This window comes from Astyanax mexicanus, chromosome 4 (assembly GCF_023375975.1).
Source record: "Astyanax mexicanus isolate ESR-SI-001 chromosome 4, AstMex3_surface, whole genome shotgun sequence".
Lineage (NCBI taxonomy): Eukaryota > Metazoa > Chordata > Actinopteri > Characiformes > Acestrorhamphidae > Astyanax > Astyanax mexicanus.
Window position 1 is genome coordinate 57,806,253 of NC_064411.1, and position 18,080 is coordinate 57,824,332.

General features: G+C 37.9%; 1 protein-coding gene and 1 long non-coding RNA gene across 4 annotated transcripts in view; one reads left to right on the forward strand and one right to left on the reverse strand.

The window, feature by feature from the left end:
* The window catches only part of LOC125801081 (uncharacterized), a 156,342-nt gene that overhangs the window by 60,274 nt on the left and 77,988 nt on the right, over positions 1–18,080 (reverse strand). The window lies entirely within an intron of this gene.
* atr (ATR serine/threonine kinase) overlaps positions 1–18,080 on the forward strand; it is a 66,858-nt gene that overhangs the window by 18,494 nt on the left and 30,284 nt on the right. For all 3 annotated transcript variants that reach the window (XM_049476722.1, XM_049476723.1, XM_049476724.1), the window contains exons 12-22: positions 408–595; positions 1,809–1,909; positions 3,099–3,270; positions 7,554–7,724; positions 9,204–9,398; positions 11,297–11,482; positions 12,495–12,590; positions 13,757–13,887; positions 15,665–15,808; positions 16,284–16,377; positions 17,405–17,530. In XM_049476722.1, coding sequence (XP_049332679.1) covers positions 408–595; positions 1,809–1,909; positions 3,099–3,270; positions 7,554–7,724; positions 9,204–9,398; positions 11,297–11,482; positions 12,495–12,590; positions 13,757–13,887; positions 15,665–15,808; positions 16,284–16,377; positions 17,405–17,530 — 1,604 coding nt within the window. The remainder of the gene's footprint in view (positions 1–407; positions 596–1,808; positions 1,910–3,098; positions 3,271–7,553; positions 7,725–9,203; positions 9,399–11,296; positions 11,483–12,494; positions 12,591–13,756; positions 13,888–15,664; positions 15,809–16,283; positions 16,378–17,404; positions 17,531–18,080) is intronic.

Consider the following 18,080-nt stretch of genomic DNA (forward strand, 5'->3'; position numbering starts at 1 on the left):
CAGTTCAATTACAGAGTTCAATTACAGTTTCATTACAAATAATAATGGTTCTTTTATATTTCCGTTACAGTTTATTACATTTCCATTATAGTTTGTTACATTTCTATTACAGTTCATTAAAGTTCCATTTCATTTACATTACAATTCCATTACAGTTCTATTACATTTACATTATGTTTAATACAGCTTTATTACATTTACATTACAGTTCATTAAAGTTCCATTACAGTTCCATTACATTTCATTACAGAGTTTAATTACACAGTTACATTACAGTTCTGTTACATATTCTTATAGTTCCATTACATTTAATTACATTTCCTCACACTTTTATTACAGTTTCATCACAGTTCAATTACAGTTCCACTAAATTTTGTGTTTTCTCGTGTGTTTTGTGTTGGTTCTAGCTTTTATCGAGAACATCAGTCACCTGTGTAAACACGTGGATCTGGCGAGTGGTGATCCGGACACTAAAGCCCTGCTGAGCTCCGTGGTGAATCTCATCGAGGATCCGGATCAGAACGTCCGGATGCTCTTCAGCCAGAACATCAGGAACCTGCTGCAGTGCTGGAGCGGAGAGGGCTTCCTGAAGGAGGTGCGGTAACTACGTTTAATATGACGTTTCATTTTTCTGTTCTTTCTTTAGTCTTACGCTATGTTCACACAGCAGGTAAAAGTGACCCAAAAGTGACCCAAATCCCATATTTAGTTTAGAATGTTCACACTATATAAGTTTTATGTGATATATATATATATATATATATATATGTATCTGACTTCAGTCTAAACGGTTGTGCTCATTTTGTTAGAGCAGTGCTTCACGTTAAGTTTCACTTTAATCCTTCATCCAGAATCTGAGGAGCTGTGATTGAGTTCCAACTGCAGCTAAACTTATCGAGTATTCACTCCATCTTTGTAAAAAGAACGTTATTCAGCCACAATCTGTTTTTACAGACTGTAAAGTGCACCAGATTATAGTTCGCATTTTAAGCAACAATAGTAAGGAACAAGGGTGTCGCCATGTTTTTCTTCTAATGTAGCCCAGATAACCTAAACTATAATTTTCAAAAGTTAAACGAGTGCTGGATGTTAATCTACACAGATTACAGAAAGCGCTTCTGTTTATTTGCAGTAAACTAAGATTTCCCGTATTTTTTTAAATAGCACAGTTAGTAGCTGCGCTTAGCGCTAGTAAATGCTATTCAAAGTAAATGTGTTCAGGTAAGCCAGGGTGATATTAGCTAGCGGTTCCTCCCACGTAGCTTGTTTTAATACGGTAAACATGCAGACTAGAGTCTGATATACCTCACCTCTGAGCGGCAAAGAGCTAGGGCCTAGCGCGGTTAGCGGCTAATGCTAATTTTGCTGCACCCAGCCTTAGTGACTTTACTGCTCCTTAATACCTGACTGGTACAATTTTAAAGGATTTTAAGCAACCCTTATAGTACAAGTATTTATTGCCAGTTCATTAGGAACACTGCATGGCTGTGACACAAGCCTTCTAATATTATTGAAATAAACATAAAATATTATAAAATAAAATATTATTGAAAGAAACACATCAGTCGAAATATTTATTATTGATCTTGTTTTTCCGTTGCTGAAACCCTCACTCACCGCTGTTGTCCGTTTTCTAGTTTCCAGTTTAACGTAAAAGTTGCATGAATTCTTTGAGGCTTCATACTTCACTTATAGAGGAGATCCAAAACTACAGAACCAGTCAGAATGGAAAACGTGTTCAGCGATAAGCTTAATATGATTTTATTTATTTGATAATCTTGTTTGATTGGGTTTTCTCTGTTCTGCAGCTTCTGGTATCCAGGCTGAAGGAGGCGTATACGAACGCCAAGACTGAGAGAAACAACGAGCTGAAGAACACCCTCATACTGACCACCGGAGAGATCGGGAGGTACATCAATATTCAATATATGATTATTTATATATATATATATATATATATATATATATATATATATATACAGCTCTGGAAATAAATGAATGAAGAGAGCTCTTCAGTTTCTGAATCAGTTTCTCTGATTTTGCTATTTATAGGTTTATGTTTGAGTAAAATGAACATTGTTGTTTTATTCTATAAACTACAGACAACATTTCTCCCAAATTACAGTTTTTTTTTCATGCATCTTGTCATCATGTCCTCCTCCACCAGTCTTACACACTGCTTTTGGATAACTTTATGCTGCTTTACTCCTGGTGTAAAAATTCAAGCAGTTCAGTTTGGTGGTTTGATGGTTTGTGATCATCCATCTTCCTCTTGATTATATTCCAGAGGTTTTCAATTTAACAAAATAAAAGAAAATCATTTTTAAGTGATCGCTGATTTTCTTTTCCAGAGCTGTGTATGTATGTCTATATAAGAGGAAAATTAACATTTCTTTCTGTTCATTTCTCTATTTGTTTTAGTGATCTATAGCGCATCGGTCAATTACGCTTTTTGCAGTTTAATTTAGGGCGTGTCTGTGCGTCTTTGGTATTCTGAGGGCACAAAAAATATGCCTTAAGCGGCTTGAAACTCACAAAAGGTCATGTACTAATTATTTTATTTTAATTAATCATGGGTGTGGTTAATTTTGGGCGTGACGTGAAATAATAAACCAATCAGAGTGTCTCAATGTTGCTCATCATTCTCTTTAAGAGTAGATCAGGTGAGCTCTGACTTTGGTGGATTGCTATTGTAACGGTGCAGCTACCTGGACGTGTTCAACGTGTTCTTCTCAGCAGAGGAAACTGAGCTGCTGGTTGACGCTGTGAAGGAGCTCCAGCAGCTCATTTACGGGAACAGCAATGTTATTTTATTTACTATTCTGTTTATTGTTAAGTTTAAAAAGCTGGAATTGCGCTCCTGCATGGCAAAGCTTGGATTGAACGTCTAACTGTTGACTGTTGTCAGGGTTTCAATCAGTCAGTGGCGCACCTGTGTTTTCTGTTGCCAAGATAAACAAGCAAAACTCCAGAAATGTACCTGAACACACCTCATTTCCAGAACACCACGCCCATCAGTGTAGATATATTCAGAATATCTGTTTTAACAGCGTGATAGAGGATTTATTGTGTTGTTTGTGTTGTTGTTTGTGTTGTAGAGCCGCTGAGGGTAATCTGGTGTCGTTCGCTCTGCTGCGACTGCTGCACTGCCTGCTCTCCAAATCCACTCAGGTCTCTGTAGTGGCTCATACTGAGATCCAGGCTCTCGCCACGTCCAGAGAGCTCAAACTGCAGTCCTTCTTCAACCAGTACCGCAACCCGGTCTGCCAGGTCAGAACCAGAACAGTAATTAGGGCTGCAACGATTAGTCGATATAATCGGCAGTGTTGATTGCTTAAATTTGTCCACTACAAATTTAATTCTCGACTAATCGTTAATTTGTAACAGTACTGCATTACACAAAGTGATTAGCATAGAAGTGCAATGTAAGATAAAGGGTAAATGTCTCCAAAAGTGCCCAAACACAACAGATTATATATTTACTTTCCACATTTAAACAACATCTAGACATTTAAATGTCTTTTAAATCTCATGTTCAGCTGTTTTTATAATTTTTAGAGATGGAGGATATGCAGAAATAATGTGACTAATCGACTAATCAAAAAAATGATCAGATTAGTCGACTACCTACACTAGGGCTGCAATGATTACTCGATATAATCGACAAATTTGTCGACTCCAAAAGTTTTTTTGTCGACAAATCGTTAGTGATGGCAAAAGTGGGGCTTTTGGGAGATCGAATCAAATGAACCAATTGATTCGGAAAATGATTCGATCTTGTGAAACGTTCGAATCATCACACGCCACAGTGACATCTAGTGGGCAACCAGGGTCTAAATCCACAACTTTTTCTTAACAGAAACAGAAGTGATGTGTTTTTTATGAAAAATTTAAGAAATATTCCCCCCATAGCATGTTCCGTCCCTAAATAAATCTGAGTCATGAAAATATATAATTTAGCAGAGAACAGGGTTATTTTAATGATGTCATTAACATGTATTTTTCATTATGATACACTGTTAGTCAGTGGATTTACATAGCTGACATTATTCATTTTACATTGCAAGGTAGGGAAATGCTTGTTTAATACTTTATTTATGAAACATTATAAGTAATCAGTTGTTTTTCTTAATTAACAGGATCTGTTCCACAGTGCTTGGACTGCTGGGTTGCTGGAATTGAGAGAGATGTTTTTGTTAATTGAAACAAATGAGGAAAGACTGCAGAGTGTCTGAGCCAGTGATCCATAGGGTCTTCTTTTCCTCTGGGCAGATATGAGACCAAACATTCTGATCTCAGACCAGCTGCTTAAACTTAAGCGCGGACTAAAACGCACGAAAAGATTCGAAGCGTTTCGAAACTGTGTGACGTAACGAAACCCGTTTTAGGAACAGTGACGTGGCTTTCCCCTTTTGATACGGACTTCGAAACAGTGTTTCGGAACAAAGTGATTCAACTGAATCGATTCAGTTCGGTTCCGCGTTTCAAGTTTGACATCACTTAATCGTCAATTGATAGCACTACACAAATTACTGGGGACAAAAACACAATGATATAGGCTAGTAACACTAAACTCTGTCTTTTCCCCAAAAGTGCCCAATCACAACAGATTTTACATTTCCTCACTAAATTTCAGCACTTTCCACATTCAAAGGGCAATGATATCAACATTTGAAGGGCATTTAATCGCATGTTCAGCTGTTTTTATCGTTTTGAACCGATACCCGTTTGAAGCCGTACCCACAGCAAGCCGAGAGGGAGAGGAGGGCAGAAATAATCGCTGACTAATCGATTAATCGAAAAAATAATAATCAGATTAGTCGATTACTAAAATTATCAGTTGCAGTTCTACGCAGTACCAAATACACTCCCAGAGTCTTCAACCAGACCACTGTTTATTACAGCTCCAATCTACAGCGTCAGCAGCCGGAGTCAGAGAGAATACGAATGTTAAGATATATATATATATATCTGTGTATCGGCAAGAAGTTGACAATACAATACGGATCACAGCACATCGGTTACGATACAATATATCACAATATATTGCACACCTTGTCCCACTACAGGTTTAAGTTTTTTTCTGCAGCAAAATAATATATTTACACAAAATATTGATTTTAAAATAAAATTTAGGAAAATGATTTTATTCATTATATTTTGACATTAACAGATTTACTTTACATTTTCTCTTTTTAGGGTTCAAGCACCGAAGGTGCGTAGAACCCTATTGTTTTTGCTAAGATTTTTCTTCTTCTTCTTCTTCTTATTATTATTATTATTATTATTATTATTCTTTTTCTCCTGTAAAAACAGTTGTGCAGCCTAAACCGTAAGTCATAGAGAAATGAAACTTGGTAGGTAGATGTAGGATCAGTGCATCTCGGTGGACAACAAAAATGGCACCGATTGGTCAAGTGGTGGCGCTATAAACAAGGAAATTCATTTTTCACAATTTTCTACATTCAAAAATTCTTTTTTTGATGGATTCCTTGGGTCAATACCAACAACTTTCCAATTTGGACCATGCACTTCCGTCTATATAGATTTTTTGCTAATTTGCATAATATGCAAAACCTACTTTTGCAAACTAGTCCTAGGAATTTTGACCAATCCTGGCATGTTTGGTATCAAAACACTCGTGAGAGCATGCGCTTCAATATTCATTAAGAAAAAATTGAAATATGTAAACAATATGGCCGCCATATGCAAATTAGTCCTTCCGGATATATGCCCCATTCACTTCAAGAGGTAAATTTGGAGCACTGTTTCTCAGCAACCGTGCAACCTAGCAAGTTGAAACTTTGCATGCAGAATCTATCATACAGCCTCTAAAGGATGTTCAAAGGGCAACTTAATCAATCAACATGGCTGAACACCATCAGCCAATCAGCATTCAGCAGACATTTTGGCAGGCTGAATGTTGCCCAATCTGGATGATATTTGGCAGTTATGTTCAGGTGGAGACACTGTAGTGACCTGCAAAGTGCTGAAACAATCCGCCCACTGGGGGGCGCTGTTCCAAAAAAACGAGTATATGTCAATCATGCTGTACTATTTTGACATCTAATTGTTTTTGCCATATTTAGTACAGTGGCTCTGACAAATTTCTCAATACAACTATGTTTAAAAAGTGCTTTGTTCATTCATAATTGCTAATTGTTTGAAAATAGCTATATTGAAACTACTCTCTGGATATTTGGCCTATCACCTCCATTTCAGTCTTGCTGCACACTGTAGAGTCTCTAGGTAAATGTTCATTAAAAACATTTGTGAAAATTTCACATACAATACTCTCCAGGCATCAAGCAATCTGTGCGTCCTTGGAATTTCTAACCTAAATTGCTGTAACTCTGCAGTATTTGCTGTAATCTCACAATGTTAAAGACCTCTGTACAATATCACTCTGATGAAGCGCCATTTAATACAGAACTAGATTAAGAATAACTTGACATTACATGTCATATCAGAACATGCACTCCTTTGTGCCTCTTCTCAACATTAATAACAGGTGAAAGACTTTTGATCATTTTAAATGTGACAGAATGTCTCCAATTGTGTTAGACCTTCTTACACATCACCATCCTATGCTCTAGTAGGCACCATTGTGCTAGTTGGTGCTTGATGAAGCGCCATTTAATTCAGAACTAGATTTATAATAACTTCGTAATTACATGTCATATCAGAACATTCACTCCTTTGTGTTAATTTAAACTTGTTTGGTCAAACATTTCAGCTTGTTCTGCAAAGGTTCAAAGGTCAATCTGAATACCACTTTGTGAACATTCTGGTTGAAGCCACCTGATCAATACCAATAACATGTAGACACCTTTTGACTAGTTCTAACTCACTTAATGAATATCCTACAAAGTTCACTAGATTTACATGTGAATTTAAGCACTGATCAGGTTGAAAGGCCTCTGCTCAACATTAATAACAGGTGAAAAACTTGATAATTTCTAAATGTGACAGGGCATCTCCAATCATATTAGACCTTCTTACACATCACCATTCAATGCTCCAGTAGGCACCATTGTGCAAGTTGGTGCTTGAACCCGATGATTGCCGCTTGCGGCTATATTTTTATATATATATTTTCTATTGCAGTTACAATTATGATTTTCAGTAGTAATGTTCCTCATCCAACATTGAAAGCTTTTTATGTGATGCTTGAATAGAAATTGACAAAAATCCTGGACTGTTAAGGGGTTAAATCTAATTTAAGAAAATATTTAGAAAAACTCTCATTTATCCTATAATCTGTTATTAAGGTCATGTCCATTTATTGTACGATAAATCTATAATGTAATTATCATGACTGACCTGGTATAAAAACACAGTATAATATTTAGAAAGGAAGCAGAATGTTTTTTTTTTTACTTTTTATCCAATCAGAACACAGCTACCTGGTGGGCGGGGTTTCAATACAACACTAAATGAACCACTTCTGACACCAATTTTTATGTCTAACCTCATAGAAATCAAGTATAGCAAAACATAATATCACATTTATTTGATATTTTTGGTGTGTGTGTGTGTGTGTGTGTGTGTAGTTCCTGGTGGAGTCGTTACACTCGCGTCACGTGACGGCGCTGCGCTGTACTCCGGATCAGAGCAGTGAGGCGCTGCAGGAGGAGGCGGCTCATCAGCGTGAGGTAGCGCTGGACATCCTGTCTCACGTGGCTCACGTCTTCGACTTCCCCGACCTCAACCGCTTCCTCAACGTACGTCTTACGTCGTCTCATGTTGTCTCATCGCCTCACATAATCTAACATCAGCTCACGTCATCTCACGTCCTCTCCCATCCTCTCACATCATTTCAAATCATCTCACATCATCTCACGTCCTCTCACATCATCTCAAATCATCTCACAACATCTCACATCATCTCACGTCCTCTCCCATCATCTCACATCATCTCACGTCCTCTCCCATCCTCTCACATCATCTCAAATCATCTCACATCATCTCACATCATCTCACATCATCTCACGTCCTCTCACATCATCTCAAATCATCTCACAACATCTCACATCATCTCACGTCCTCTCCCATCATCTCACATCATCTCACGTCCTCTCCCATCCTCTCACAACATCTCAAATCATCTCACATCATCTCACGTCCTCTCCCATCCTCTCACAACATCTCAAATCATCTCACATCATCTCACGTCCTCTCCCATCCTTTCACATCATCTCACGTCCTCTCACATCATCTCACGTCCTCTCCCATCCTTTCACATCATCTCACGTCCTCTCACATCATCTCACGTCCTCTCACATCATCTCACGTCCTCTCACATCATCTCACGTCCTCTCCCATCCTCTCACATCATCTCACGTCCTCTCCAATCCTCTCACATCATCTCACGTCCTCTCCAATCCTCTCACATCATCTCACGTCTTCTCCAATCCTCTCACATCCTCTCACGTCCTCTCCCATCCTCTCACGTCCTCTCCTATCCTCTCACGTCCTCTCCCATCCTCTCACGTCCTCTCCCATCCTCTCACGTCCTCTCCTATCCTCTCACGTCCTCTCCCATCATCTCACATCATCTCACGTCCTCTCCCATCCTCTCACGTCCTCTCCCATCCTCTCACATCATCTCACGTCCTCTCCAATCCTCTCCCATCCTCTCACGTCCTCTCCCATCCTCTCACGTCCTCTCCCATCATCTCACGTCCTCTCCCATCCTCTCACATCATCTCACATCATCTCACGTCCTCTCCCATCCTCTCACATCATCTCATCATCCCATATTATTGCATCATCTCACATTATCTCGTCATTTCGTATTATTGCGTCATCTCGTCCTCCCACATTGTCTCACATCCTTACATCTTCTCATGTCATCTCACATTATCTCCCACATTTTCCCACATCCCCTCCTGTCCCCTCCTCATCTCATTTTATTTCATTATCTCACATAATCTCATCATTTTACATAATCTCATCCTCTCATAACCTCTTTCGACCTCTCACATTCTCTTACATTCTCTTACATCCTCTCTCGTTCTCTCACATTACCTCGTCATCTAATATTATCTTGTCATAATATTATCTTACCATCTCACATCATCTCACATATATGTATGCTGTACATGTATATATATATGTGTGCCAGTATCTCTGTTCTGTATCTCTGCAGTGTGTGTTGGTGTTTGTTAATTAAAGGTGTTTATTGGTTATTATCATTATAGCGCACTCTGCAGGTGCTGCTGCCGTACCTGGCGGCTAAAGCCAGTCCCACAGGCTCCGCCCTCATCCGCACTATCGCCAAGCAACTCAACGTCAACCGCCGCGAGATCCTCATCAACAACTTCAAATACATCTTCTCCCACCTCGTCTGCTCCTGCAGCAAAGAGCAGCTGGAGAGAGCCTTCCACTACCTGAAGGTAACAGTACATACCGGATACTCAACACTGTTCATACCGGATACTGAACACTGTTCATACCGGATACTGAACACTGTTCACACTGGATACTGAATTCATTACTATAGATTAATACTCCTGCAGCAAAGAGCAGCTGGAGAGAGCCTTCCACTACCTGAAGGTAACAGTACATACCGGATACTGAACACTGTTCATACCGGATACTGAACACTGTTCATACCGGATACTGAACACTGTTCATACCGGATACTGAACACTGTTCATACCGGATACTGAACACTGTTCATACCGGATACTGAACACTGTTCATACCGGATACTGAATTCATTACTATAGATTAATACTCCTGCAGCAAAGAGCAGCTGGAGAGAGCCTTCCACTACCTGAAGGTAACAGTACATACCGGATACTCAACACTGTTCATACCGGATACTGAACACTGTTCATACCGGATACTGAACACTGTTCACACTGGATACTGAATTCATTACTATAGATTAATACTCCTGCAGCAAAGAGCAGCTGGAGAGAGCCTTCCACTACCTGAAGGTAACAGTTCATACTGGATACTCAACACTGTTCATACCGGATACTGAACACTGTTCATACCGGATACTGAAATCATTACTATAGATTAATACTCCTGCAGCAAAGAGCAGCTGGAGAGAGCCTTCCACTACCTGAAGGTAACAGTTCATACTGGATACTCAACACTGTTCATACCGGATACTGAACACTGTTCACACTGGATACTGAACACTGTTCATACCGGATACTGAACACTGTTCATACCGGATACTGAACACTGTTCATACCGGATACTGAGCACTGTTCATACCGGATACTGAGCACTGTTCATACCGGATACTGAACACTGTTCATACCGGATACTGAACACTGTTCATACCGGATACTGAACACTGTTCATACCGGATACTGAACACTGTTCATACCGGATACTGAAATCATTACTATAGATTAATACTCCTGCAGCAAAGAGCAGCTGGAGAGAGCCTTCCACTACCTGAAGGTAACAGTTCATACGGGATACTCAACACTGTTCATACCGGATACTGAACACGGTTCATACCGGATACTGAACACTGTTCATACCGGATACTGAACACTGTTCATACCGGATACTGAACACTGTTCATACTGGATACTGAAATCATTACTCTAGATTAGTGCTGGGCGGTGTGACCAAATTTATATCTCTGTATTTTATTTCAAAATTCTGCTGGTTTCATGGTAAATCACTGTATTTTTATGAATTGTATTTCATTTTTATTTTATATTTTTACATGACTGCTTAAATATATGGTATAAAACACTAAGGTTTTAAATTAAGGTTTTGATTACAATTATTTGGGCGAGTTAAAGCGCTTCTATTTATTTAGTTCAGTAATCTTAGACTCCCAAATTTCTCCAGCACTAAGGCTGGAGCATTAGCATTAGCGGATAACCGCTGGCGGTTAGCAGCTTATGGCGCCCGATAGAGCTACACTGAGAAACCCTGAGTGTTCCGGTAAGCCAGGGCGATATTAGGTAGCGGTTTGTGCCACGGCGCTTGTTTTAACATGATAAACACTACAGTCCAATATACCCACTTCGGAACGGTGAAAGAGCTAGCGTGGTTAGCGGCTAATGCTAATGCTGCTCCAGCAGTGCTAGCCGAGGTCAGCAGCAGAATACTGGCCGATAATAGTCGCCTATCAAAATTATCCTTCAAGCCTCAGTAATAATATATTTAAACAGGGCTGTAGTTGCTGCTCTTGAAGTTTTTTTGCACCTCATAACCAGAGTTTTATGGAGTTTTATCACTTGTTTTTACTGGATGCTGAATAATATATATTAATAATATATATGTATATATTTTGTATGTGTTGGTGTTGTAGAGCGAGACGGAGATTGAGCTGGGCAGTTTACTCAGGCAGGATTTCCAGGGCCTCCATAACGAGCTGCTCCTCAGACTGGGAGAACATTACCAGCAGGTGTTTAATGGACTGGCTATACTGGCCTCATTCGCCTCCAGTGATGATCCGTACCAGGGCCCGCGGGACATCTCCTCTCCAGAACACATGGTAGCACCTCACCACCCCCCTCACACACTGATAAACTACAGCTCTGTACCTGCAGGAACTCTGCGAGCGACAATTCAATATATCACAATATATTGATTTTTATTATAAACTGTATAAAAACCATCAAATTAATAAAATCTGAGGAGAAGAGAGTTTGACATTTTACAATTGACAATCAGAACAGCTGCCCTCTAGTGGGCGGGGCTTAAACACAACACTAAATGAACCACTTCTGACACCAATCTTTACACCTAAAGTCCTGCAAGTCCTTAAAAAGTCTAAAATTGTCTTAAATTTACTGTAAATTTGCTGTTGGTATTACATTTTCAGACGGTGAGTTTAATGCCGTTGGGAAAACACATGCTAACATTAGCAGCGAGCTAGCTAACGAATTACCGCTACCTGCGAGCTAGCTAACATACTAACGTTAGCAGCGAGTTAGCTAGCAACGTATCTGGGGAGAGAACTAGCAGAGGTAAGCTGAGAGTTAGCTAACATACTGACATTAGCAGCAAGCTATCTAGCATACTAACATAATAACATTAGCGGTGAATAAACTACGTTACAGAGGAGAGAACTAAGGTAAGCGGAGAGTTAGCTTACATACTAACATTAGCAGGAAATTAGCTAGCTAGTTTATGGGGGAGAAAACTAAAATGTGCGGCAAGCTAGCTAACATAGTAACGTTAGTGGTGAGTTAGCTACGTTAAGTTTTATTTTCCAATACAACTAATTATTTTCTACCAACTAAATTATGACAACATTTTTGGGTCTTTAATCATATTTATATTTATATTTGCGGCACAGCTGCAAAAACAAAGGATCACAACACTGGATGAACCACTTCTGACACCAATCTTTACTAATCTATACTAATAATATAAAATCAATACATTGTTTTTAAACAAACTGACCCTAGACTTTATCAGTTATCAGTTCAGTCCTGCAGTGTGTGTTATTATATTAAACCCAGGAGGTTATTGATAATTGATTATTGATTGGTTGTGTTCAGGCTGATTACCTGCAGCCGAAGCTCCTGGGGATCCTGGCGTTCTTCAACATGCAGCTGCTGAGCTCCAGCGCTGGAGAGAAGGAGAAGAAGAAGATGGTGAGCGATATAATTATCGTGATTAAGGATGCACTGAATATCTGGCAACCTAAATTATTACACTGATAGTCTAGTCTATATAAATTGACCAAATAATTAATACTGAACAATGTTGTTTTCCTTTTTTTATAAAAAAAGCAAGACTAAAATATATATTACCAGTCATAAGTTTGGACAAAAATTTATGATGAAACTGGCACTCATCAGGGCCGCAGCAGGAAAGGCCAAAATGAACGAATACCTGCGTTATACTTGCATTAGTGTATTGTTAATACCACAGTTAATTCCTATTAAAATCACAAGATGACAGATCTGACAAATCTATTTCTATATTTAAATCGAAATGATACATATATATATAGTTTGGAACAATAGGTTTACGACTCTTGCTCATGAATATTCATACATGCAAACATATCGCCTCTGATTGGCTAACAGCACTGCGACACCAGGAGGCAGCGAGACGAACAACAGTTAGAAACATTTTAAAATAAAGACATTTTTACACTAATAACAGTCTTTACAATGTTATATGTTACTTTATAACATGTGTAACAATGCCCTGCTAAGTGCAGTTCAGCCCCTGATCTAGTCTTAGAGTCTCTGTAAAACACCAAATCCACCGGAGATCCTATTTAAACCTATAGTTACACACAGAGGAGGGTAGTGAGAAAAAATCTGTTTTTCTTACTTTTAAGTAGTGTGAACAGAACTGATCTAAACTGTTTTAAATAAACACCTACCTATCTCAATTGTACTTGGCTGGTGGTGTTTTTCCTCCATAGACTAATTCTAACCATTTGTTTCTTAGCTCTGAATTACTGGGTAAAGTATATAAACACTGATGTGTTATTCACACAAATAACACAGGAATGAACTGCATGCTGTTCCTAGCGCTGTTAGTTATCTCCTATCTGATGAGACGGTGTCGCCGCCCAGCTTCAGCTCTGCTGTCTGTGGGCGGTCCCGAGAAGAGGTGGGCGGGGCCATGAATACTAATTGACGGGTTGATGTAGACACGGTGCTTTTCCTGATCCAATCGTTTCGTTTTTCTGAATATTTTCTTTTACTAGCTGCTGCAGTCTCTCTGTATTAAACTCATCATGATGTATAGAGTTTATTGATTATTATTGATTATTAATAACCGATGCTGGGTTCTCCTGCAGGCTCTGAACAGTCTGATGGCGCTGATGAAGCTGATGGGATCGAAGCACATCAGCTCAGTGCGGGTGAAGATGATGACCACGCTGAGAACCGGACTGAGATACAAGGAGGACTTCCCACAACTCTGCTGCCAGTGAGTTACAGAAAGAATAGAATAGCTAATCTAAGATAATCTGAGCTAATCTGAGCTAAAGGCTAAAGCTGCTGTTTCCATGTGGGTCAGCCAGACGTCTTCCTGTAGCAGTTTTTTTTATCCAGTTTATAAGAGTCTTTATTTGAAGGTGTAGAAACAGTACTCACCGCTCTCTGACTTCATCTGTAATTTCTCTAAAGAAAAGACTTTTAAAACTACTTTTAGTAGTTAGTGAGTTCTCTGTGTTTCTGTTTTTGTCTTTTTTCTAGCTATGATGATGATGAAAGTGTGAATGTGCTGTATGAAAGTGTGTAAGTGTGGAAATGCTGCTGCAGTAGAGTTACAGCAGTAACTCCATCTGTTCCAGCTTTACTGATTTACTACAGACTAACAGAGTTTAGAAATTCACATTTTTAAAAATCTATTTCTAAAACTAAAAGTTTATTTCCATTGTTACTTTTACAATAAACTGTCTCTGCGATCTCCAGACTACGATACCCAGAATGCACCACATGCTGACATCACTCCCTCACACGATCACATGACACTGCACACGGCACCTCCAGAATGTAAATCACCGGATTATTGATCACACCTGTTCACTCCCATATAAGTAGGGTTCGTACGGTCATGAAAAACCTGGAAAGTCATGGAATTTGAAAATAGCAATTTCCAGTGTTAATGCTGCTGAATCCTTTTGTACCAAGTTTTTATACTGGATTTCATACTGTTTTAGTTAGTTCTCTGCACCCGAAGAGTTAAAATAGCAAATATAAACAGGGTGTTCTAAAACGTTTGAACAGTATATATACATGCAATATACTATATAATATAGTAGTGCATCTCAAAAAACAAGAATTTCATTGAAAAGTTACTTTATTTCAGTAATATTTCTGTTGAAAATGTGAAACTCATATATTATATAGATATATTAAACACAGAGTGATCTATTTTAAGAGGTTATTTCTTTTATTGTTGATGATTATGCCAATAAAAACCCAAAAAATCAGTGTCTCAGAAAATTATGCAAATCAATTAACCTTTATTTTCACTCTGAAATACATTTAGGGTGACCCTTATTTACAATGCAGCCGAGCATTTAGAGTATACACATTAGATAAGAAATAAAAAATAATAAGGAACGAAAAAGTAAATATTATAGTAAAAAAAAATACTAATTTTAAATCAACATTTAATATAGATAAAAAAAAGTTGACATGAAAAAAGTAAAGAATTTATGAAATATGAAATAAAGGAAAATATAATATAAGAATAAAAAATAGATAAATAAAAAATATATAATTAAAAAAAAAAAAAAAGATAAGAAAATGACAAACTCATTAAAAAAACTTATCAAAAACAATCACAGGCTTTCTGGTTGGGATTTCTGGCCATATAAGACCAATTGGTACTTTTGTTGGGTACTCAGTGTGGGCAGTGTGCCAAATCCTGCTCGAAAATGAAATCCGCATCTCCATAAACCATCACTGATCATCAGTAAATTTTACATTTCATTTAAAGTAAATGAAGGGATCAGAGTCTGGAGGAAGAGTGGAGAGACACACAGTCCAAACTGCTCCAGGTCTAGTGTGAAGTTTCCACCAATCAGTGATGGTTTAAGAAGATGCAGATTTCATTTTCCAGCAGGACTTGGCACACTGCCAAAGTAAATAAAGTTTCACATTTTCAACTGAATTTTCATTGATATTCTGATGTTTTTTTGAGATGCACCAGTATATATTTATATACTCTAACTCAGTTTTGCTGTTTTCTGTAGAACGTGGGATTGTTTCGTACGTTGTTTGGATCCCTCGTATTTGGGGCCGTTGTTGAGTCATGTGATCGTCGCCCTGTTACCCCTCATCCCCATCCAGCCCAAAGAGACAGCCGTCATCATGCACTACCTCATAGTGGAGAACAGGTATATTTATTTATTTTATTCTATAAACTACAGACAACATTTCTCCCAAATTACAAATAAAAATATTCTCATTTAGAGCATTTATTTACAGAAAATGAGAAATGACTGAAATAACAAAAAAGATGCAGAACTTTCAGACCTCAAATAATGCAAAGAAAACAAGTTCATATTCATAAAGTTTTAAGAGTTCAGAAATCATCAATATTTGGTGGAATAATCCTGGTTTTTAATCACAGTTTTTTTTTCATGCATCTTGGCATCATGTTCTCCTCCACCAGTCTTACACACTGCTTTTGGATAACTTTATGCTGCTTTACTCCTGGTGCAAAAATTCAAGCAGTTCAGTTTGGTGGTTTGATGGTTTGTGATCATCCATCTTCCTCTTGATTATATTCCAGAGGTTTTTAATTTGGTAAAATAAAAGAAACTCATCATTTTTAAGTCAATAATAACCTTTCATAATATCTCACACCAGGGAGGAAGTGCAGGACTTTCTTCATGAAATCTACTTCCTGCCCGACCACCCGGAGTTAAAGAACGTCCACAAGGTTCTTCAGGATTACCGGAAGGTACAGAATTCTGCAGAACTACATTACCGTACTTCTCACACTACAAGCTGCACTTAAAATCCTTTAATTTCCCCCAAAAATCATCAGAGCTCCTTATATTCCGGTGCTCCTTATATATAAACTCTATCAGTCAGTTATTAAGGAGCAGTAAAGACACTTTTACATATAACAGAGTTATAAGGGTGAGTTTTTAGGGAAGTTTTAGCAGTATTAGAATTAACAGCTAACCACAGCGCTAGCTCTTTCGCTATTCATGGCGACACCCTTGTTCCTTATTAGTGTTCATTAAAATGCGCCTTATTATTTGATGCACATTTATAGTGCGAAAAATCTGTTTTTTTATTTTTTTTTTTTACAGCCAGACAGATGATTATGGCGAAGATAAATTGAATAATAAGTCAAATTTAACATTTTTATCTAATAGCTAATACACACAATACGTTCTGTTACCTACATTAATTCTTATATCTTATTGTTTTTTTTTTTTGTTTTTTTTTTATACAAATTTGGGGAAAATCACTAGAATGTGCTCAGTGTCCTCAAGCTATTAGCATAGCCGCTATTTAGCTATTTTACATGTTTTTGCTAATTCTATGCTAAAAACTCATTCCTGGTACTTTCATGTCTGTTACTCATAATATAAGAAGTAACAGGACTGAGCTCCAGTAACAGAAGTGATTTTTGTTTTTTCAATTATTTGAACATGCAGTCTATAAAAAAAAAATAAAATAAAGACTTTCTTGAGAGAAAATTAAAGGAATTGGTGAACTTCCTTTTAAAAACATGCTTTTTAAACGTAAAGAAATATATAGTTTTGTTACTAAGTTACTAAGGCCTGCTAAATTAGAAGGTAAACCCTTGTTCCTTACTAGTGTCACGTAATATGTGCCTTATAATCCAGTGCACCTTATAGTCCAAAAACTACAGTATGTACATTATACACCTGTACAGATATATATTGAATAATAAGTAGAATTTTTGAATTTTTATCTATAATATAATAGCGTTTGTGTTGTTTTTTGTGCAGCAAACCTCTAAGAGCACTGACCTGCAGGCGGCGCTGCAGCTCTCCATGCGCGCCATCCAGCACGAGAACGTAGACGTCCGCATCCATGCCCTCACCAGCCTGAAGGAGATGATGTACAAGAACCAGGTCAGACCATAAAATATATATTTATATTTTAATAAATACACAAAACTTTAAAAATGAGCTGGACAAAACTGTTGCCTCCTTTAAAAAAATGGAGGGTAAAAAGCTTTGTTTCATGTATATATGGTTATTAAGTGATGATGATGGTGTGTATATTTTAGAATGCTCTGCTGAAATATATTTTGGACAGAGTGATTGTGGAGTGTAGTATATATGGTGATGTATATATTTTTTATATATGGTGTGTTTTTCAGGATGCTCTGCTGAAATATATTCTGGACAGTGAGATGGTGGAGTGTAGTACATATAGTGATGTATATATGGTTGTATGTGTTGTGTATTTCAGGACACTCTGCTGAAATATATTCTGGACAGTGAGATGGTGGAGTGTAGTGTATATATAGTGATGTATATATGATTGTATGTGTTGTTTATTTTAGGACGCTCTGCTGAAATAACTTCTGGACAGTGAGATGGTGGAGTGTAGTACATATAGTGATGTATATATGGTTATATGTGGTGTGTATTTCAGGACGCTCTGCTGAAATATATT